This window comes from Oenanthe melanoleuca, chromosome 5 (assembly GCF_029582105.1).
Source record: "Oenanthe melanoleuca isolate GR-GAL-2019-014 chromosome 5, OMel1.0, whole genome shotgun sequence".
In the NCBI taxonomy this organism is placed as follows: domain Eukaryota; kingdom Metazoa; phylum Chordata; class Aves; order Passeriformes; family Muscicapidae; genus Oenanthe; species Oenanthe melanoleuca.
The window spans coordinates 10,804,372-10,826,810 of NC_079339.1; the positions used below are offsets into that span (position 1 = coordinate 10,804,372).

The 22,439-nt window shown below is 38.3% G+C and overlaps 1 protein-coding gene across 5 annotated transcripts in view; it reads left to right on the forward strand.

Annotated features, from left to right (window-relative positions):
* SBF2 (SET binding factor 2) overlaps nucleotides 1-22,439 on the forward strand; it is a 230,070-nt gene that overhangs the window by 136,534 nt on the left and 71,097 nt on the right. For all 5 annotated transcript variants that reach the window (XM_056494163.1, XM_056494165.1, XM_056494161.1 and 2 more), the window contains exons 11-16: nucleotides 274-387; nucleotides 911-1,039; nucleotides 1,775-1,873; nucleotides 4,057-4,261; nucleotides 7,049-7,158; nucleotides 8,639-8,788. In XM_056494163.1, the coding sequence (XP_056350138.1) occupies nucleotides 274-387; nucleotides 911-1,039; nucleotides 1,775-1,873; nucleotides 4,057-4,261; nucleotides 7,049-7,158; nucleotides 8,639-8,788 (807 nt within the window). The remainder of the gene's footprint in view (nucleotides 1-273; nucleotides 388-910; nucleotides 1,040-1,774; nucleotides 1,874-4,056; nucleotides 4,262-7,048; nucleotides 7,159-8,638; nucleotides 8,789-22,439) is intronic.

The following is a 22,439-nucleotide window of genomic DNA, read 5'->3' on the forward strand; positions in this document are numbered from 1 at the left end:
AAGGTCAAAAACAGTGTTCTTTTGGGGGTCAGTGCCATAGAGCACAGAAAGTTCAAAACTCCCAGGCTTCTGGGTGCCAGCAGTCTTTAAGGTCCCTTCCAGCCCCAACCATTCTGTGAGAAAACCTCATATCTGTACAAATACAAATACTGCTTCATGTGCTGCACTGCTGCACTCATGAATCTGTAGGCATTGCTCATACAGATTCATACAAAGTTGGAGAAATTCTGGGTACAAGGATGTTTTGACAGCATGCTCCATTACTGCTTGCAGGACAAAGAGGTGCGAGCAATCTTCCTCAGGCTGTTCGCGCAGCTTTTCCAGGGATACCGCTCCTGCCTCCAGCTGATCAGAATTCATGCTGAGCCTGTCATCCACTTCCATAAGGTAAAGGAGGAGCAGTTCTGTGTGTTGATGGTATTCCTTTGTGCCATGTTGTTCCCACAAGCCTGCCTTTTGAACAAGTGATGAAGTTTAAAAATGTAATTAAAATTATCTGCATGTGATAAGCACATCATTTTGGCATAGCACAATATCAGTGTGTTTTAGTGGAAGTAATTGCAGGGACAGGACAGAAATATACAACAAAGTTAACGCTGAAATTTAATACAAATAAACATTTGAGGAATCACTGTGGAGTTTTGAAAACTTCTGTATGTAATAATTTGCTTGAAGGTACTAGTTTTCTCTTTTATTACCTGTGAGATTTTAAAAATGTATGTATCAAATTTCTAGTTCTGAATTTAGGTATAAAAAGATACTATGTATAATAAAAAATTTAATCAGAAAGTACCACTTACTAGTATAAGCTGATAGCCTGGTGAAAATGCTTAGCTAGTACACAACAGTTGCTTGTAGTTGTAATTTTGATGCTGATTTTAAAAGGTGCATTTTTTTCTTTCTGTTGCAGGCAGCCTTCTTGGGCCAGAGAGGCTTAATTGAAAATGACTTTCTAACCAAAGTCCTCAATGGAATGGCATTTGCTGGCTTTGTGTCAGAGAGGGGTCCTCCCTTCAGAACCTGTGATCTTTTTGATGAGGTGAAAACTTTCTCTATTCCCAAGTAAATTACAATTTACTGTGATGTTTCAGCATGGGAAAAACTACTGGAATGCTTCTGACTCTCCACTGTTTATTATAACAAATTTATATTAATCATCTCAACTCCTATTTTCTTCTAAGGAGATATTTCTAGCTTACTTCTATGAAATTATGCCCCCTCATATGTATGAAGTTAAATAGTTGTATAAACTTTGGTAATACTGTTCCTGTTGTCAAATCTATAGCTTCATAATACATTGTATGTGCTAGTACAGAATTATTTTCAGTAATTTAATTATATTCTCTGAAATGGTAACAACTTCATAGAGAAGTATTACATTAAATACCCAACAATGTAACTTAGACCAAAAAAATTAATTTTAAAAGGCAATGCCATAGTTTTCACTGTGTTGGCTTTGAGTTGAATGTAGAGTAAAATTAGAGTGTGTTATTAATTCTGTGTTGTAGTAGTAGTACCTTTGAGAAGTTTGGATTGAGGTATAGAAATGTGAAAGGACTGGTTTATTTACATAGGACTTTCTGCCTGGTAACAAATGCTTCATAGAAAGTGAAAATATCTCATGTTCTAGAGCAATGTGACATCACACATTTTTCAGTGTTCATCTTTCTTTCCTTGGTTTCAATTTAAGATTAACATTTCATAACTTAAATAGGAAATATTTTTTTTAAAGTTGAATTATCAACATTTTTATTCTTCCTTCTTTTATAAAAAGTTGGTGGCCTTCGAAGTTGAAAGAATTAAAGCTGAAGAGGGCAATCCACCAAAAATGATAAAGCATGTTAGAGAACTTGCAGAACAGCTCTTCAAAAATGTAAGTTGACTGTACCTGCTGCATCTGTAGAGTTGAGATAACACTGAAAATTCTGATTTCTCAGATTGATCCAGTTTCTAGATAATGGAAATGCTTCTGGTAATCATCATCTACATTATGGCAAAAGACTTTGGAACTTTAGGGATCATTAAATATGTACATGCAAAGGAAATTCCATATGATATTGATTTATTAATGCTAATATTGAGTTAGCTATAGCTACAACTACTTACCTGTTTTTAGTCTGTATTTACATAAGGTCTATAAACTGCTATTTTCTCTGCTGCAACCTCTTCATGCCAAATTCATCTCTTTTCTTGCTTCTCAACAGTTTTCCATATGGAAATTGCACATTTATAATGTATATTATATATATATAGTATAATTTGGTATAATGTGTACTTTCAGCAGTTCTTTCCTACTGTGTGACCCAGTCACCCTGGTTTGCATGCACAGCAAGCATTATTCAATTTTTTTGCAACCTGTTTCTTGTACTCTTTAGGTTTCCTACAACTCCATGTCCAGTTTAATTTTTGCCTTCACATCATGTTTATTTTACATAGTGCTTTTGTAAAGCCTCTTACCATTCCATTAGCTGGTTCTGGGATGGGGCTTTTTTGTTTGTGGGTTTTAGATTTTTTTTGTTTGTTTTGAGGTTTGTGGGCTTTTTTTGGCATAGACACTGATCTCCCTCCTGCTCACACTTGTGTGTTTATTCAGACTCCACAGAGCATTATCTATTAACCATCAGCTGACACCCTTGTCACCCTTTCTTTTCTACATCCCACTTCCCCAAAACTGTGATTTGCATCTACAGTTCTGAAAAAAACCCCCACAAGACCTACCAAATGCTGCTTTTGGGGGTTTCTTTTGTGTCTTTTCTGATTATGAGATTTATTTATACCACTGTGACTGACCTGCTCCTTCACTCCCACTGGAGCTAAGTCAATGACTTTGTGCCTTTAGAAGACAAATTTTTAGTAGTTGTGCATGCACCTGTCTTTGACTAAATATAAGTGGTGAGAAACACTGCTTAAGCTGTGCCTAGAGCTGCCTGATTTTAAACAGACTGCATGATGTACTTTGACATCTTATTTCACAGTTCTAATAATCATAATATTGTACCTGTGACAATTTAGATACAAGGGAAAGAGACAAGGTCTGTTAGAGAGAGAAAATGTTTGCATGAGTCCTGCTGGTACAGGTGGAAAATCCAAGGCATTAGACCTTTAGTTAGTCTAATAGCATGTACATCTGACATAACATTTGTGATGTTCAAGATAAAAGTAACTTTTCCTGTGTATTTCCTCTGAATCTTTCCTCTCACTGAAATGGATATTGGAACAGTTATTCTCCTTTCCTGGCATTTTCTGCCCTCTGTCCTCTCTTTCCCCCTCCTGAGACTGTGTTACCTTTCTCTCCCTTGCTTCCCCTGGCATCTGCTGCTCTCATACCCCTGGATTTTTGGCTTGTTCCATTAAGTTTTCCTTTGCAGAGAATGTGCCTGGCTAAGTAGCTGTTCTGTTTTGACTCTCAAGTTGATGCATTTGATCTCCTTGTTGCCTTTGCCTCCTATAAAAAGTATTAAGCTCCTGTTTACAAGTTTTCTTCCAAATTTATTGTGCATTTACAAGAGAAACCTCATTGATGAATAGGACTCTTTGGCAGTGGTGTGTAGCCAGTAATGAGCACAGAGTCAAATTGGACAGCAATAAATTCAGATGTGATTAATGGTAACCTCAGAAGAAATGAATGAAGATATAGAAATACCCCATTTTGTATGATTACTGCACCCCTGGAACTGTGAGGTGTCATTCTGTACATGGTGGTAGATTGTCTGATGAAGAGCTTGACTGTCACAGTGGTTTATATTGAAGTCTTTAATATTCATTTATTTGCATAAAATCAGCCTAAGTTAAGCAGGGACATTCTTTTGCTCGTTTTGAATTTTGCACATTGACAAAAACAGTTTTATAAAAGCCTTTAAGAAAGTTGGGAATATTGAAGTTAATGAGTCAATGGTTGTCTGGATATGAAACATTTCATTAGTCATCTACATGAGATATTTGACTTCTTCATCTTTCAGGTATGGGAGAGTCTCCAAACAGCAATCAAATTAGATGAGACAGATGATAACAGTGCATGGTTGATTGTGTGTGTGACCTCTTGCTTTTGGCCTGCAGGAGAATCCCAACCCCCACATAGCATTCCAGAAGGTGCCACGGCCCACGGAGGGCTCCCACCTGCGGGTCCACATCCTGCCCTTCCCGCGGATCAACGAGGGCCGGGTGCAGGAGCTGCTCCAGGAGGGGCTGGCCAGGAGCCAGGGAGCCCCCCCTGCCACCCGTGGGGACAAGAAGTGCGTGGTTCCAGCAGGTCCCCCTGTGGGTATGTCCATTTGATTCCTGTCCCACCTGCTTCTCATGGATAATTAGCATGTGTTGCTCCCAGTTTCATGTTAATATTGTATTTGTATTGTATTGATCAGAGCTGAAGCACGAGAGACAAAGTTATGTGTTCAGATTTGGTTGTTTATTAATTCTCATCCATAGCACAGTGAGTGCTACAGCACCTCTAGCTAACAAGCTAAAAGAGACCAAAAATGGAGCTGTACCCTGCTCTTTACAAGGTCTTTTAAGGCCTAACTATGCAATTAAAAGCTGACACCTATATTATTGTTGTTTTTGATCCAATGACCAAACACCTATGACATGCAGTGCAGCACTTTCTATTTAACCAAAAACTACTACCTAAAACCAAGAAGAAGGAACCAGAAGGAAGAAAGAGCCACTGCTCCAAAACCTCCATCATGTCTCATACTTGTTACTATATTCTAAAACCCCAAATTCCAAACCCTTCACCATGTAATATTCCACATTTCTATTCAAAATACACACTAGTGACTCCAACTCCACACTCAATTTTGGGAGCCTTCTCCAAGGCCTCAGGTTGCAAGCAGTGTTCTTTTGGGGGTCAGTGCCAGAAAGCTCAGAAAGTTCAAAACTCTCAGGCTTCAGGGTTCCAACACATAGCAAACTCTGGGGTGCAGACTCCAGTGTTTGCCTCTGCAATTTTAAAAGCCCTTTTTTATCTGCCTTTACGAAGAAATCAAACATCCAGAGTGTGGGGGGTGTAACTGCTAAGCAAAAAAAGTGGATTTGATCTGAATTAGATTTTGAGTTGAACAATTAAACTCAATATTGTCTCCTTAGCCAGGCCTATTAAATATCACCATAGGTCACTTGAAGCACTGGCTGAACCAAGCTTTGAACCATTTCAGTTCCTCCTTTGATACCAGTGAAAGACATGTAAATTACTGGAAAAAGGCAAAGAGCAAAGATAGCATATGTCTCAAAATGAATGTATCTATATGAGGCATAAAGAGCAGATGTGGATGTTGTAGGCCTGTCATTTTCATTTTAGTCCCAAAAAGTTCTGTTACTCACAATCATACCCACTGATGTGAATGGTGGCACAAACCACCATGGTTAGTAAACTTGCACATGAAGTTGGCAGAGCTTGCAAAACTTTGAAGGATGGGATCAGAATTCAAATCCATCTTTAAAGAATGGATATCTAACCACAAAACTCCATTGAATTCTGTTCTTCTCCACTGCTTTTCTTCAAATATGGTATGGCACTTGCCTAGGCAGGATCGGCTGACCAGGCAGCAGTTCTTCAGAAATTAATTTGGGAACTTCAATGACTGTAGGGCAAACATGACCCAACTCTATCAAGCTACTGCAAAAAAGCCAAACATCTTAGTAGGATGTATAAACAGGAGCTCAGTCAGTGAACCCCATGGAGAAATCTCTTCATTGTGCTCACTAAGACCTCAGCTGGAGTGTTTGTGTCCATTTTTGGACACTGGGAGACTGTCTCCATTTTTGGTTCTGTTGGATGGATTCCATAAGAATGCAACAGGAGTGACCAGTGGCCCAGAGAATGTGACCTACAAGGAAAGATGGGGAGTTGTTTAGACTGAAAAATAGGAGACTGAGGGGACACATAATAGCAGGCTTCAATTATACAAGAGGCAGTGAGAAAAAGAAGGGGAATAATCTGCAATGATAAGAAGTAATGGGTTTAATTGCAGCACAGAAATATAGAGTTATTTGTCAGCAAGACGTGGTAAAATGAGGATTGTGAGGCAGTTGAGTGGATTTGTTGTGAAGCCATGGAGTCTCTCTTATCACAGACCATTGGGAACATATTAGACAAACATGAGAAATAACATAAATAGAGTTGATCCTGTCTAGGGACAGCAGGGTGAACTGCATGGCCTCTTGAGGTCCTGCCCTGTTTCCCTTCGGATTTATGCAAGAAGAGGATGAACTCTCTTCACCTGCCTTTGCTGTTGACTGTATCATTGAATCTGGTACTTAGGGAAAATTTAAAGGATACATGGTTCTGTTCTGTTGTCTTTCTTCAAAAGGCTGGTTGCAAGAGAGGGTTTTTTTTAATAAGTTAATTTCTGTGTCAAAGCAGGAGGTTTGCTGTTTCTTTTTCTGAGGAATAGCTTTCACACTTACACTCTATGCTTAACTGTCTCTCAGAATCCTTGGATATAAGTAGCTCATTATTATCTACTAGAAAGTCATATCCTGAATTTAGATCCTCTTTATTTGTTATTATGGGGAAAAAGAGAATGTTAGTTCTTGCATTCTGAATTTTCTTGAAAAATCAGGGCAAAACAATGCATTAAGAAAATAAGATCTCAGCAATTTGGAATCTAGATAAGAGAACAGGTTTGTCAGGTTTTATTTCATGTTGCAGAATTCTTGTCATGGCCATCGAAAAATAGTTATCTACTGCTACAAAACATGCTAAAACAGGCTATGTAGCTCACTGCAGAACACACACACATTTATTATTAATTGGTGTTTATTTATGTGTTTCATCAGTATGTTAGAGGTTGTAATCTCTCTGTGCCTGTATAAGACAAAGAGCACAAATAGAATCAACTACTCCAGTTAAAATCAGAGCACTCTCCTCTTCAAATGGCACAGGAAAAATAGAGATTTGGGATCCTTTGTTCCCATCTGCCTACAAATGGCATTTGCTTGACAGAATAAAGGGGAGGATGCAGTAATTATTTTTTAAAATAAGTTTGTGGTGTTCTTTGTGATTCTTGCAGACATTTCACAGATGTATATTCTTCTTTTTCTTTGTTAGTTTCCATAATGGAAAAAGGAAGCACAGTTTTCAACAGTGCTCAAAGGTTGGAAGTTGTTCGAAACTGCATCTCGTTCATTTTTGAGAACAAATTTTTGGAGACTGAAAAGGTAATAAAATGAAATTTTAATTGTCCCAAATTGCTCTCTATTCTGTTAATGGGCAAATGGAGACTGGCCTAATCACAAAGTACATTTTGAAGTTCTGTTTCAAATGATAAGGATTATTTTGGCCATTTAAATGAATGAAGTAAGTAATAATCATTTAAATGCAATATTGTGTGTAATATGAGGCTAATGGATTTGAAAACCTGTTTCTAATCTGGCATGACTGAGTTGAAAACCCTTTTTGCAAAGTTTATTGCTGTTATAAGCAGCATTGTCCACATGATTTTTTTTTTTTTAAAGAGGTTGGTGTATGTTGGTCTAGCAGCATTAATTAGAAGGAATGCAAACAAAAGGTACACATGTGCTTTGGTGTTTAACAGCCAGTGCTCTTTGGAAATTTTCAGTACAGTCAATTTTGCTGGTTTTAAAAATCAATAATTTGATAGAACTCAGAGATGAATATAAATATTTGGCATGTCTGTCTTCACTGAAATGTGCCAGTGAGTTGATATCTTTGACATTCTTATTTTGTCTTCATTAAGAAGTTGTCAAGTTTTGTAGATTCTGTCCATAGAGTTTTTGGGTATTGATTGTAGAACAATCACTCAAACTTACAATCAAATCTAATTCTACATATGAAAATGACTGTAAAATTCTTTTAAGAAATTTTTTGGTTTCTCAGGGAAGTATCACCTGTGTATATGCTGTGCAGATCAAGATAGAAAGTGAGATTTGCTTGATTTCTGAGTTATGGTGTCAAAATGCACATGGGGAAAGTCCTAATGAAGTGTGTAACTCTTTAAGAGAGCACAGTAGCTTTTAACCTCATTCAACTTCCAGGCACTTGGTAAAGTTCAGTGGATTTTTTTGTCCCTCCATATGGCAGATTTTTCCTTAGCAAATAGGCTGCCTTTTCTTACTTAGCTGTTACCTCCAGCCTAAAGGGCCACAGCTGATAATCACTGTTGTAGCATTTGCTGCATCTTTAAAACTTTGATATGAATATTCTGTTGGCCCCAGTTTGGGATAAACTGCATGACAATCTAGTGACCTTACTGCTGTGAGAGCTGTACCACTTCTAAGCCCATTTGTTATTCATTGCTTATCACAAAATGTGCTGCTCAGCCTGGATAGGCAAACTCCAGCCCTGGCCTGGCTGTGCAGAGCACTTCATCCACAATAATCCATTTCTGATTTCACATCCATTCAATGCCTGTCCATATCAAACGGTTTCTATTTACAGGTGTAGGTGAGAAATGCTGTTTAATGCATTTGGGAAAAAAAAATGGGAAAAATTTAGTACTTAGTAACTTAGGCAAAATAAACCATTATGTGAAAGTTTGATATTTAAGCTAATGGGTAATTACCAGAGTTGTTCTTTACTGTCGCTTGCAGTTTCTTAATAAAAAAATGAATGCAATTCAGTATGAGTAGTGCCATTTCATTTCATTTCATTTCCATAAAGTGAGATGTTTCTCTGCAGACCCTGCCTGCAGCTCTGAGAGCCCTGAAAGGCAAAGCAGCTCGGCACTGCCTGACTCAGGAGCTGGGCCAGCACGTTAAAGAAAACCGAGCAATCCTGGACCATCAGCAGTTTGACTACATTGTGAGAATGATGAACTGTGCTCTGCAGGTACAGTATGGCAGGGCTTTGGCCTTGATTGTGCTTCTCTTGTTTAGGATTGGGAGAAGCAAAATTGCCTAGAGGGTTGTGGAGAAGTAAAATAATTAAATTACTCGACCGGGTTCTACAGTGATGTAGCAGATACTACTTGATGGTGCATTTAAGATATTTTGTTGTTGAAAGAGTAAAAGACAAAGCACTCAGGTCTGTACAGATTTGCCTGATATGACAAGCAGAAAGAAAACTGTTCCCATTATTAATAATTTAGATACATTTTAGTTTTGGTAGGTACTGAAATGATTTTATTTAATGGCTTGAAGTGCTTTTTTTTAATGAGTGGGTCTTGGCTTTTCCAGGTAATTTTCAATCCAGACTTCCTCAACTGTGTATCAACCACTGCTCAGTTGAAAATCCCAAAAGTTTGTCTTCTTTGTTTAAACATAGATTAAGAAAACATATTTTCTGCTTCTGTGGCTCATGGTGGCAGTTCTTGTCACAGTGACATCTCAGTTTGTCAGAAACTCTCTGCAAGTGTTTGCAGTTCATTTCCAAAGTTAATTCCACTGACAAATTATTATGTGCTGAATAAACCTCAACATATGGTGGCAGCTACCTAGGAAAGCAGAATATGTGGGTGACTTCTTCTGACTTTCATTTCAATAATTGGTCTGTTTTCCCTTGTTCTCAATTCATCATCTGAAGTATTTTATAGACTTACATGTTTTCAGTCTCTTGTCTGAGAATGCAGTGGTATTTTTATTAACTTGTAATGCAATCATATTTGGTTATAACTTTTTCTTTTGTTGACCCTGTCTAAGTTATTGTATCAAATTAGGGACTTGACAGAGGCCTTAGTATTTTAATCCCACTCTCCTCTAACCTAAAACCCACTGAAAATGGTCTGCAGCAATTTAAAAAAGGTAGACCCACATTTTTAAAAAGGTGAGTGCTAAATGCCACATTCACTGAAGTGTAGAAATAAACATTGACTGAGCAAATACTACCTTAGGTCACCATCAAATGCAAGTTTTGTTGCCTGTTGCATTTCTTATTTGTTCTCAGTAAAATATTTTTCAGCTGTTGTGAAAGAAGTTCATCTTTGTCTGAGCAGTGTCTTAAAAGCAAAACTACCTGCAGTCAGCAGATGAAAATCAAAGTTGACTGGCTGAAATTGCACAGCACATAGAATCTGCTTTTTGGCACAAGTCTTCACCTTTTCCAACCCCTAAATTTAGCTTTAGAGTTGGAAGAAAATTGGAATTTATTTGTGAAACTCTATTTCTCTGTCCAAAATTCTGACTAATGGAATATTGCACCTGCTGTGTATTCCAGAGTTAGAAATCTTCTTTCAAACCAGAAAGCAGAATTGTATAGATGTGTCACAGATTTTGCTTCTACTTTTTTGATCATTCCTGAGTTAAAAAACCATCCAGATATTTTTAGACTATAGGAACAAAATACAAATTCCCTATATTTCTGTATCTTAGAAGAATAATAGCAGAAGAAAATGAAATTTGCTTTTCTGAGGAAAGGAATACTGACATCATCTTTTAATAAAATAATAAGAGCCAATTTTACTCTGGAAGAAAAGCTTTTTTTTTCCCATCCTGGTGATTTAAAGGCCCAAGAAGGAGCTTAAATTCAAGGAAATGAATGTGTCTGAAGAGTTGCTGAAATTAAAACAGGCTTGTTTTTCCTCAATTAAACTAGCAAATATAACTCAAATCATGCAGGGGAAGGAGATCAGATAAGGATGCACAGTTTTTATGCCTTTCCTCCACCAACAGTATTTTTGTATCTTTGAAAATATGAAATGAAAGTTTTCATTTCTCAGGAGTAAGCTTGGCCAGCATAAAAACATCTGAACTCCTGACACTGGGCAGTGAGTTAGAAGCAAGTATTAATAACATCTACTTTCATGACATATGAAGTTAGTTATTAAGATAAAAACATGATTTATGGTTTGTCTATGCATTTTGCTCAAGTGTGTTATTTGAAGCAATGTGTAAATTGTGACATTTTGGAGCTTCCCTGTATCAATTCAAGAAAAAAAGCACATTATCAAGAACTTATTTAAGTTTGCCCTTGCTGCAGTGGGACTCAGCAAGTCAGCATTTTGCTGTAGACACATGAATTCTGTTAGCTGCAGGTCATAAGACCAAGTAACTTAAGCAGTGTCTGTTAAAAGACACAAAAATCTAATTTAATAAATGTGGTCTTAACTGGAGATGTAGTGAAGCTGTAGGGAAATACCACATTAATTATTGATGGGGTTTTTGGGGAGAGTCAGGTTGCAGTAGGGCTTTCAGACCTCACTGAACCACTGGACTTGTAGAAAGTGCCTCAATCTCACCAGCAGATTTTTCTGTTAACATGATTGCACATTGCCATTGGCTTCTGCAGGATGCAAACTGGAATCCTGCTGTGGCTGGAGGCACAGGGAGGGTGATCCAAGAGCTGAGAGGAAAGGAAGGGATGCCCTGGCAGAGGGGCAGAGCCCTGGCTCCCTGCAGGGCACACTGGGGCGAGTGGGGATGTGTGTGCAGCAAGCTCCAGTGCCATGGTTTGGGACACCAGGCTCACCTGCTCATCCAGGTGGGAAGTCTGATGCTCTCCAGCCACTAAACCTCTGCTTATAAATTGGTGAATTGTTTCAAACTCAGCAAGTCAACATTTTGCCATAGACACATGAATTCTGTTAGCTGCAGGTCGTTAGACCAAGTAATTTAAGCAATGTCTTTTAAAAGACACAAAAAATGGAAAATTTTGAGAGATGCATGTTGGCCATTTCTGGAAAATCTTTTGGACTGAAGTCTTTGTCTTACTGTGAAGTGCCAGGTGTTAGGAAATCAGGAAGATTGCACTCTGCAAATCTAATGCAGAGCTCTCCATTGCTAGTCAAGATTTGTCTGATTGTCTAGTGTCAGGTTTTTTCATTTAATAGAATCTATTATGTTTTCTTACTGGAGTCCACAAAAATAAGGATCAGCTGCATTTTCAGAGCTTCTGTATGCTCATTTTGTGCATTAAGAGCAGTATGTTAACAAAATGTTTGTGATAATCCCACCATGTGTTTTATTGCTGGTCTCATATCTGTCTGCTCCCACAGGGTTTGAGATAAGGAAGTGGAATAAAACACTCCTACTATTGCTTCAAGTGAATAGCTATTTGATTTTAGTGAACAATTCCACAGGCTGTATTTCCCCAAGGATCTGATCTAGGCATTTGTCAACTGGGAGGAAGTGAGGGTGGTATTTTACCAATTTCTCTAGAGAGGATAAAAGTTGGACTTGCCACATCTCTGGTGGTTGTCAGCTTGAGTTCTCTCAGTCCAAGAGGGGCATTGTTTTAAGCTGTTATTCTTTCCACTGACAACAGGTAGAACCTGCAGATTTTAATAGGCTTATGATTTGTGGAACAGTACATTAGAGTTTCATATTAATCTGCCTTCTTTAGCACCTGTGGTGGAGTGATGGAAGCCTTACAAATACAGGTAAGGTAAGGTATGATGCAGCAGGTCAGGACTCAAGTGTAAAAAACATGCTCTTCTTTGTCTGAGAAGTATTGGCAACTACTGCTGCTGAAATAGAAATGAGAGAAGTATTTCTGATCGATTTTAGTAGTAGGAAGATCAAAATTACATGGAGATTGTAATGGTCACTGATTAAAGCAGGTACCTTCTGCTGAGGGCAATTAAATCACCAACTACTTCCTTTTATCTCTGCTAGGAGTTGTGACTGACCACTTGCTGAAAACAAGTGTCATGCTCTGAGTAAGACTCTTTCCTCTGACAAATCATGTACTGTGGCAAACATTTAAATCAGCCTGTCTCACCATAGTGTTTAATACCCTTGATAGAGGAGCAGGAGCATTATGTTCTGTCCCATATGTTATGTGACTAAACTACTACTAAAAAACACCTGCAGTGTTGTGAAAGCTTAATATATTGATTGACAATTCAGTTCATTCAAACAGATGCCATTGCAGATAAAAATGTGAAATTCTAGCTCTAAACACTATTTCTGTCATACTTGCTTTCCTCTGCTGTGGTTACCTCAGAAAAATTTGCAGTTCCACATAAATTGCTATTTTTTCATTATTTGTCTGTCATTATTTCAGACATTTTTCTTTCTGCTTTAATTTTCTATAATAACATTAGCTGACATCTTAGAAAAAAATACTTAACGTTTTTTTGCAACTAAAAAGCCTTTTTATTTTTAGCAGGGAAACACCTGTATGTAGTTATGTTTTCAGCAATACATTGTACTTTTAGGATTTGTTCAGACATTGTGGCAGAAACCATCTCAAGGCTCAATTTGCATACTTCTCCATTCATTTATTGCAATCATAACTTGTCCAGAATTTCAGTTCTCTCTCTAACTTTCCTCTGGCATCAGCAAGTGAGCACTGTATTTTGAAATGTGGTTGCACTTAATTTGATAAAGTGTAAAAGGAAGAAGAGGCCTGACTACACTTTGGGGATGGTATTTGATAACCTGAAACAATTTCCTTATTAAAAAGGCATTCAAGGCAATTTGCATAAAGTATGTAACAGTAACAGTGAATCTTCTTAAGAAAATGTATTTCTGGGGAAAGATTCTCTTCAGATAATGCAGGACTGTGAGACACCTTCTTTGGGTATTTGGAACAGATAAACCTTCTCATTTCAAAGGAAGAGCTCCAGGATGTTGTGGTACAGCAGTGCCTAAGATGTTGGTCAGTAACATTGCCTAACTGCATATTAATGCTTTTGTTTGGCAAATGTGTGTCAGATTGGAAAACACATCTGCCCCAGACATCTGGATTCTTAATCTAAATGTGGTTAAAGCAGCAAAAATGTGCATTAGACTGATAAATACATAAATACTCAGAATTCTGGTCTTAAGATGTGGGGAGGAGTGAGATCTTCTTGTGATGTGATTTAATCTGAGAGTTACACAGTCATCAGTGCTGGTTTAGGACCTGCTCCAGTGTCACATCTATGTCAATACACAAGTGTTGTACCACTGTAACTGAGAGAATATCTTTAATAGTAGACTAATTAGTCATTGTTTTAGTGCTGTGGGAGGTTTCTGATAGATTACTGTGGCTTTCCATAGTGGCAATAACCAGATGTTTGATATTCTAGAATAAGCATAGTTGCAGTATACAGTATGAAACACAACTTAGTAGGAACCAGGACAAAATATAAAATGTGACCTGTAGTAGGTTGCAACAAAGACACATCTGGGCCATCATCTGTTCTCCAAAGTTGGCCAAAAGCAAATGGAAGATAATATTTTACCTCTAGAACTTTGCTTGTGATTCTTCTGTATCACTTTAGTGTAATAAGGGCCTCTTTGTAGCACTTACCATGCAGCCTGTTGTGAAAGAAATTTTGATAAGCAAAATTAAAAACAATGACATTCTATAAATAATATTTCTTTTTCTTAGGCAAGTAACTTTTGTATTATATTCTGCCACCAGATAAAGTTTTAAAACCTATCAGTCAGTTTAAAACCTCTCAGAATTCAGAGGTTTGTGAATACTGTCCAATAACAAGAAAGATTTTATTATTCCTGAGAGAAAATCAGCTCGGTGTGTGTGTCATATGATTCAAATTCTTGGCAATGTGAAGGTTACATGAGCTAGCATTTCTCATATTTTATGTTGAAAACTATGTTGCTAAACATCTTTATTTTGGAGGGTTACAGTATATTTGTCTCCTTTTGGACTTTTATTTCATGACCTGTCTTTTGTTACTCAGTTTGACTTGCATTCCTGGAAGCAGAGTCTCAGAATTCATGTTTGAAAAACAGCACTATTTAGAAATATTTAAAGGTATTTTAAAGCATACAAAATTGGACATGAAGAGGAATCATGGGAGTTTAACAGGCCCCCACTTAATTCTTTTAATTCAGCAGTTATTGCCAGTTTGAACTTTCTCATCATGTTAGATGTAGTAATGGTATTAATTGAGTGGGAAAAAAAGGAGGTTCCAGTGTTCAAGGCTTGGTCTTCAAGCTTCCAGATTTAATTTTGTATTGTGCTTCCACATTTAATTCTGTATTGTGCTGAACACCATTTTGGTAGGGGTTTTTTTGGTCATGTCATATGATTTCTCTGATACATGATTCCCAAAGAGTATCCTGCTGACTTTTTAGGGGTCCACCTATAAAATTCTGGGCTTAATAAAAAAAGTTGCTATTCCTGAATTTTTCTGGTAATGGTTTTATCCCAAGAGATTGCACAATACCAGAATGTAATTGCACTGATATTGACCTGATAGTGGTCCCATAATTTCTCTAGAAAAAAAATGGAAGCACACTGTACAAGATTGTATTGTTGATCAGCTTTCATTTTTCCTTTCTTCACTCTGAGGAACATGCTGTTTGTTATACTCATCCCATCTCAGAGGATGGCCACAGAGTCCTGGGGGATTCCAGTCAAGGGTGTCTGTGAAACCCAGAAAGCAGAATTGCTTTCTTTTCAGGGCTGCCTGTGTGTGTCTGTATCATGGGTTAGGGGGTGTGTGCTGCTGTCATGGCACTGCCAGCTTCTCTGCCCCTGCTGGAGGTGTTCAGTCAGTGTTTCCTACACTACAAGTATCAGGGGATGACCCCTTTGGCACAGCAGTAACCATTCCTTGGGCCAGGACTCTGCTGGTGTGGGTGCCAGTGTCCAGGTAATTCCTTGCAGCATCCTTGGGGACATTAGTGTGTGCTGTGGTGTCCCCAGTGAGGTGTCTGGCTGATTCTGCATGTGTCCCACGCCCCAGGGGAGCTGGCCCCAGCTGTGTTAAACTGCCTCTGTGGTTTTAGCAAGGATGGGTTTTTGATGATCAGGCAGCAGAAAACCATGGCTGTTTCACACTGGGGCTGTGCCAGCAGTGCTGTTCAGGAATGAGCTCGTGTGTGGCAGGGAAATTCCTAAATTGCAGTTTTCCTGCAGGCTTCTGAGACCCCGCTTCTGTTAATCTTGACTTCTGCATGGACCTGCCCTGCAGAACTATTGCACAAGACTGTTACTAAAGGAAAGGAAAAGAGAGGGATTAGCAGAAATGAGAGTCCCATGGCGTGCTCTCCCTTCTTGCATCTGCCTTCAACTTCCCTCCTGGCTTCTGACCAAAACATGTGGTGCTCACACACTTCCTCCTCCCCTCGATGTGTACATGTGTGCACGTGCATACCAGAGCAGGTCCAGCCTTGTTTTAAGGGTCTGTGCTTAAAATTGTATAAAAATATCAAATGATAGCAGGGTGTTGGTTTTTAATACAAGAAAAAGCAGAGCTGCAGTGAGCAGTGGCCTCAGCAGCTCCTTGGGCTGGTTGCAGCTTTGGGGCTCACAGGAGAATTTCCCTGGCACGGGTGAGGAGGGTGCTACAAACCCATCCATCCCAGATGGGTCTGTGTCCTGTTGGGCAGCTGGAACAGACTTTACTCAGGCTTTACTCTCCATGGATGTCTCCTTGTTGTTGGCCTTCTGTTCAGCCCTGTCAGGTTTGCTGTTGGTGCAGGATGTGCTCCCCTGTGTTTGCTCGCATGCAGGTATCTCACTGAAACCATGGAGCTCCTTGGAGGGTTGACATGGAGCTCTGAGTGCTCTGAAGTGATCATTACTGTTAATTGTGGCCTTGTGGTTGCCAAGTGTTCCTAATGACTCCATGTTCTGAATATTTTTGGTTGTTGTGATGAAAAGCAGACGTGTTTGTACTCTGCTTACTGCTGTAAGTAAAACATGGCTGGGTTTGGAATTGTGTTGTACTGCTGTGCAGTTGCTCTCCAGCCTGGCTGGGAAAGAGGTGAACTGATGAAAGGTAGTAAAAAACAAACCAACAACAAGTCTTTCATGTTGGAAAGAACAGGCACTTTGCTAATATAACAAGCTATGTGCAATCAGTGACTTCTGTTTTTTACAGGTTTTATGTCTATAAAAACAAGGAAGTAACACATGGAATTTAGGTTCTCTCTAAGATGTTAGGTATGTTTACAAAGTGTGTTACAGTACAGGTCCATCATTCCCTATAGGTATGTGTATAACACTGTTAATTATGTGTACATGCACTTCATCTGCTCTGAGTGCCATTTAATGTGTACAGGAAGGGGCAGAATATTGCATGGTATTGATTTGCTGTACCCATGCAGTGACTGTACCACTGTGGCCACACATGTGCACAGTCTGTTTTTTGGAAAAGGAATTCCTGTGTAACATGGTGTCTGATCTTCCTTCCCCTGCACTTCACCTTTCAAGGACCTGGTAAGCCCAGACAGAGAAGCTGCAGTGAGACATCTCTGCAAGGTCTGCTGCCTTGGCCACCAGGAGAAACACACCAGATGGACAACTGGTTTGTTGTTTCTATAAGGAATTTTATAAAACTTCTCTTTCTAAGTATTTGATTTTGCAGGAATTTGCATGGTGTGTCTGTAAGAGCCTCTTTATTTTTTAAATACAGTCATTTCTGAAGCAGTCTTCTAATCATTTGGTTGCTGTCATGTTTGCATAACCTTTGGTTTAAACAATTGAGATTTTGGCAGCTTTCATTCAAGAACTGAAATGTGGTGCTGAGAGAAATACCATAAACACAGGCCAGTTCTGAGTTTTGTCAGTATTTTGTGTAAACTTTGACAAAATCATGAATATGACAAACAAACAGTAGTGAACTGTGTGACATTTTAGAATGATTTCTAAGGAAAAAAGCATTAGGATCAATTTCTTTGCAGTAAAATACTTACCTCTGCTGTTACATTGGAATTGTGTGCCATTGTAGAACAAGAACACAAAATAAGGTGTGAAAAAAAGAACATTTGACAATCTGCATATGTTGTAAAAAATTCTTGCAGCTGCTGACATTCTTTTTCAATATTACAGCCCAGAATTATGACTTAAATTAATTGGCTTTTAGGATGCATGGAAAATGCCATGTAAACATGCTTTAATGAGGATTATTTTTAGTAATTCCCTCCCTGTACTCAGTCACAGGGGCAGGCTTTGGTGTCTAGTGATCCAACAAAGTATTTAAATATTACTTTACCTAATTACTATAGATAAAACAAACAAACAAATCCCACAACCCCCTTTCTCCACCTCTCCCCTAATTCTTGAACTCTAAAGTCCAAAACTCCACTTAGGAGCTAAGAATTGGAGTGGAAAGTGCATGTTTAACAGTCTAAAGTCCCACAATGTTTGTAAGTGAACAAATTGATTTGATTTTCTGTACAGATTATTTGACTTTTGAGGACAAAAGTAGCTTCTTTTGATTAAGTCCTTTAGTAATTTGAACACTTTGTAAAACCTTTGGAATGTTAATTGATTAAACATCACTTTAGGGAATACAAATCCTTTGTTATACCTCAGTAAATTCCATACAATTGACATGTAATATTCTTTATCCCTTCCAGGAATATGGAATGAAATATCTTTCTAGATCTTACTCTAACTGTAGTAATAATAATACACTTAAAATCAACCTGTTTATGAGGGTGCCATGATTTTCAGCACTTCTTTTTTAGAAACTTCATATTTTCCTTGTCTGCATTATAATACTCTGTAATATTCTAATTTACAAATTCAATATAATATATGAAATATGAAAATTATACAAAAACAATAGGCATCAGAATTTACTAATTTAAAATTACTCCAGCAAACCATAATTAATTGTTCCAACCAATTTAATCATAAGGTAATTCATAGAGATTTTCACCAAAATCAGGTATGTAGCACCTGTTGTTGATAAAGCAGTGGTGAATTTTGGCTGCATCATCACAGTCACGTCTCGTTGCACAAATGGGCTCCAGCAGATGACACAGCAGCATCATGCTTGTGCACAGCTCTCACCCTGTGTATTAATTTAGAAAATGCAAATCTTCCTTATTTTAGTTTCTGTGCATAGGAGAAGATTTCAAGAAGGAGAACGGTGGTGAGTAAGAGGATTTGAAATTTTTAGGAAGTTGTTGACTAGCAGCACCTGGCAAGATGTCTTACAGGAATGAACCAAAAGCTTCTAAATGTCCTTGCAAAACAGTAAAGAACAAGATCTAAAATATTAGCAGCATAAGGAGCTTGGACAAAATGTGGCCATCAACACTATCATGGTGCTGAAAGAGAAGGTAAGGGGTACTCTGGGATGCAGTCAGCTATGATAGTGAAGGTCTGCCTGAAAGCTTGAGGATTTCTTTGCTACTTAGAGCTGCAGATAAGAAAAAGGAATGAGAAGATGGTCAAATGCATCAGGATTTCTTGTTAGGAAGAGACACAGATAAGAAATATTTATAATTTGAGTCATCACATTTATTGTACATGGCTGATAGTTCTTGGTGATACAGTGTGTTTAATTCAGTATATGCACTAAATAACACCGTGCTGTCCAGAAATGATCTGTTGATCTTCAGAATTGTGTTCTGCACTCATTTGGTGATTGCTAGTGTGTTCTTTGGAATTGGAGTCATGCTGGTTTTAGGATGCCAAAGCCATTGCTAATGCCTGAACTTCTCAGTTTTTGTTTTCACTACCCGTTCTTTTTTATCCAGCCATTGCAATCTGGCTCATCCTGCTGAAAGCTCCAAACATGAATTGTGAGGAAAGAATTTCAAACAGTATGACTATGGTTGGGACTTAAAACTTCACTAATATTTCACTGTACCCCAAGGTACAGAAGTTTAATAAAACTTCTTGTTGCAATTTACTGTGATTACATAGCAGAACTGCTCTTTTTGCATTTTTTCTTAAAATGTCAATGAAATAAGGACAAAGCAGGTGTTTGGAACAAAACCTGCTGGAAGGAAGATCAGATAGCCTAGGAGAAGATTTGTTTAGGTTTTAAATTGGATTAACTGGCAATCCAGAATCTGGCAAAGAAGGCTTTCTCTGTGGCTAGTTAGCTGGATGTTGCTACTAGCAGTGATTTAGAATGCTGTGGAACAGAAAGGGATCGTACCAAGATTTCCTAGAATTTGTACCAAAGAAGGAATTTTGCTGGAAGACAATGCTAGTACACTTCTGCTTCTTTGATTCACACAGCAAGCTCAAGGATGTCTTTTTTCCTTTGGTTGTGTTTGCCCCACCAAACAGCTTTTACAGAGATCAGGATTTTTTTTAAGGACATCCAAACATGCCTCTCCAGCTAGATGACCAACTAGTATGTTTTGGGAGTTTACTTTATGACTTCTCTAACCAAAGTTGGAGGAGTTACTTCATGGACTTCTAACCTTCTTATTTCCTGAAGCCCTTTAAAAATCCCAGAGAAAAATATCAATTCAGCAAGCTTTAAAACTGAAGGATTCTGAAGGTAGTTCTTCAATTGCCAGTTCAAAATTGGTTTCTTCCATTGTCTTTATCTCTTAAAAAAAGATGCATCATTCTTGTTTTCACTTGGATTTTTAGAAAAGCAAACATTTTGTTAATAACCAAGAAATTAGTTTTTTCGTAAGAAACAGTTCCTACATCTCCTGTGCATTTATTAAACTTTTATTATTGAACCGCCAAAAAGTGTAAGATTTCAAATAAAATCTGTATCTCTATGAAAGGGGCGGCTGCTGTCCATGCACTGAAAAGTACAATCAAAGTTTAAATACTTAACATTAAGTTAAACAAAAATATTGTATTTTCTATGTTTTCCTTTTCCATAGTTTAAATATTTGTATTGGAGTATTTATTTAATTGATGGATGTTATCTTGGAGGGAGCACTTTACTAAATCAGGCAGGCTTGAAATGTCTAAATCTCTTGGGCTTTTCAGGCTTTGTAGCAACATTCTTCCTTGATCACAGAGATTTGATGTGTTAATCAAGGTGGACACTGCTGTACAACATGCTGCTTAATCATGCACAGCATATGTCTTTCAGTTTCCCAAATTTGCTTTGAGTATTATTTTCTATGGACTGTTTGTCCTTTAAATGACTTTATTACTGGAATTTTTTTTCTCCAGAAAAAATGGGATATTTCTGATAGCAGCTCTAGTAACATGATTTTTTTTTTTTTTTTTTGTGATGTGCAGTGTGCTTAATTCTGGTTGTTGTTACAAGGTTGATTTTTGGCTTAAGCAACTTCTACAACAGCTTCCATTAATGTTGTTAACAGTGCACTACTCTTTGAAACATAGCAGAAGATTTACATTCCAGCCTATTAAGGAGCAGAGAGGTCTGGCAGCAGGGCTGGCAAGGAGGGATTTTAGGTTCTGTCAAGTCACCAGCACAGCTAACACAGTGCGTCATCTGTGCCTGAGCGTGGAAAAGCCCTCGCTGGATGAATTCAAGAGTCAGAACCTTATAATGAGAATTACCTCAGAAAAACCCACAAAATGCCCCTTGTCATCCTTGAAATTCTGCAGCCATTGCAGGTCATCCCAGAAATATCCTCTTCCAGCAGCTGACACTTGTTTCATGGATCCAGGAATGGAGCTGCAGCAACAAAGCTGATCCAAGAAAACTTCTTGCAGGAGCAGCTGGTCGGTGTCGTGCCTGTTGTCCTTCGGTGCAGCTGTACACAGACTATCTGGTGCCCCTGCCAAAAGTGTAGGAAAGCTTTGCAGTACTACCAAGGTTGGCTTAAAAAGCCCAAAGCTGTGTTGCAGCAAGATGTCAAATTCATATTGAAAAGAGACCCCATTTTGGGCAGTTGGTGGAAAATGCCTCTGCTAGAGGTAGTGCCAAAGCCAGGCAAGCATGGGCTTGGGTTCCCTGAAGCACCTGCCAGAACCCTGTGGATGCATTAGATATAGATATAGATATAGATATAGATAGATTAGATATAGATATAGATATAGATATAGATATAGATATAGATATAGATATAGATATAGATATAGATATAGATATAGATATATAAAATTGACATCAGCTTTCTTGCCAGTAATTTCTGTCTGTGCAGGTTGAGCGCAGGTTGTTTTCATATATTTATTTAGGCTTTTTGGGATTCTTTAAGTTGTGCATTCTCTTAATAGCTTCAGTCTCTTGGTTGAGATCCATAAACTTTCTAATTGTGTTGTTCTTTTGCCCCTGCTAGAACTCTTTGTGAGAGTAATGTTTTGGGATTTTTGACTTGGTTTGACGTGTATAGCACAGCACATGGCTCCCAGTGCTGTCTGTGTTTCCACGTGGAGTTACCCTGTCCCTTGTACAGAACTTTGTCTTTGGGAGGCTCAGGAGGCTCTTTCAGTCTGTGTCTGCCAGGCTGTGATGCCAGTCAGCAGCATCCCAAATGATGTCAGTCAGAAATGTGATGAAGATGCATTTCATGCTGTTTTCCATGTTGTTAATGAAAACATTCATGACAGTATCAGACCCTGAAAACAAAATTCAGAGCCACCTGCCTGTTAAACCTAGAGCCTGACAGTGCAGTCAGTTTTCCACTCTTTCTCACTCTGCTTGTCCCCAAGGGCACCAAAGGAGCCTGCAAAAGACAGGCAGCTCTTTCCTCAGACACGCAGCTTGGTATTTCATTGAAGAATATGACCCAGTTTTCTTTGGTAAGCTGTTTTTTTTGTGTTCTAAGTCACTTTTGTGTTTTTCCTGTGTCTGGAAATTCTCTCTATAAGGACTTGCTCCCTTCTGTCCAGCCCATAGCTCCCCCAAACTCGTTCCTTGCCTTCTTTGAATTGTTATTGAAGGTTTTATTTCTGTTCCCCAGAAAATCAGTTGGGAACAGATGGAATCTCCCAAGGGAAAACCTTGAGGATTAGAAGT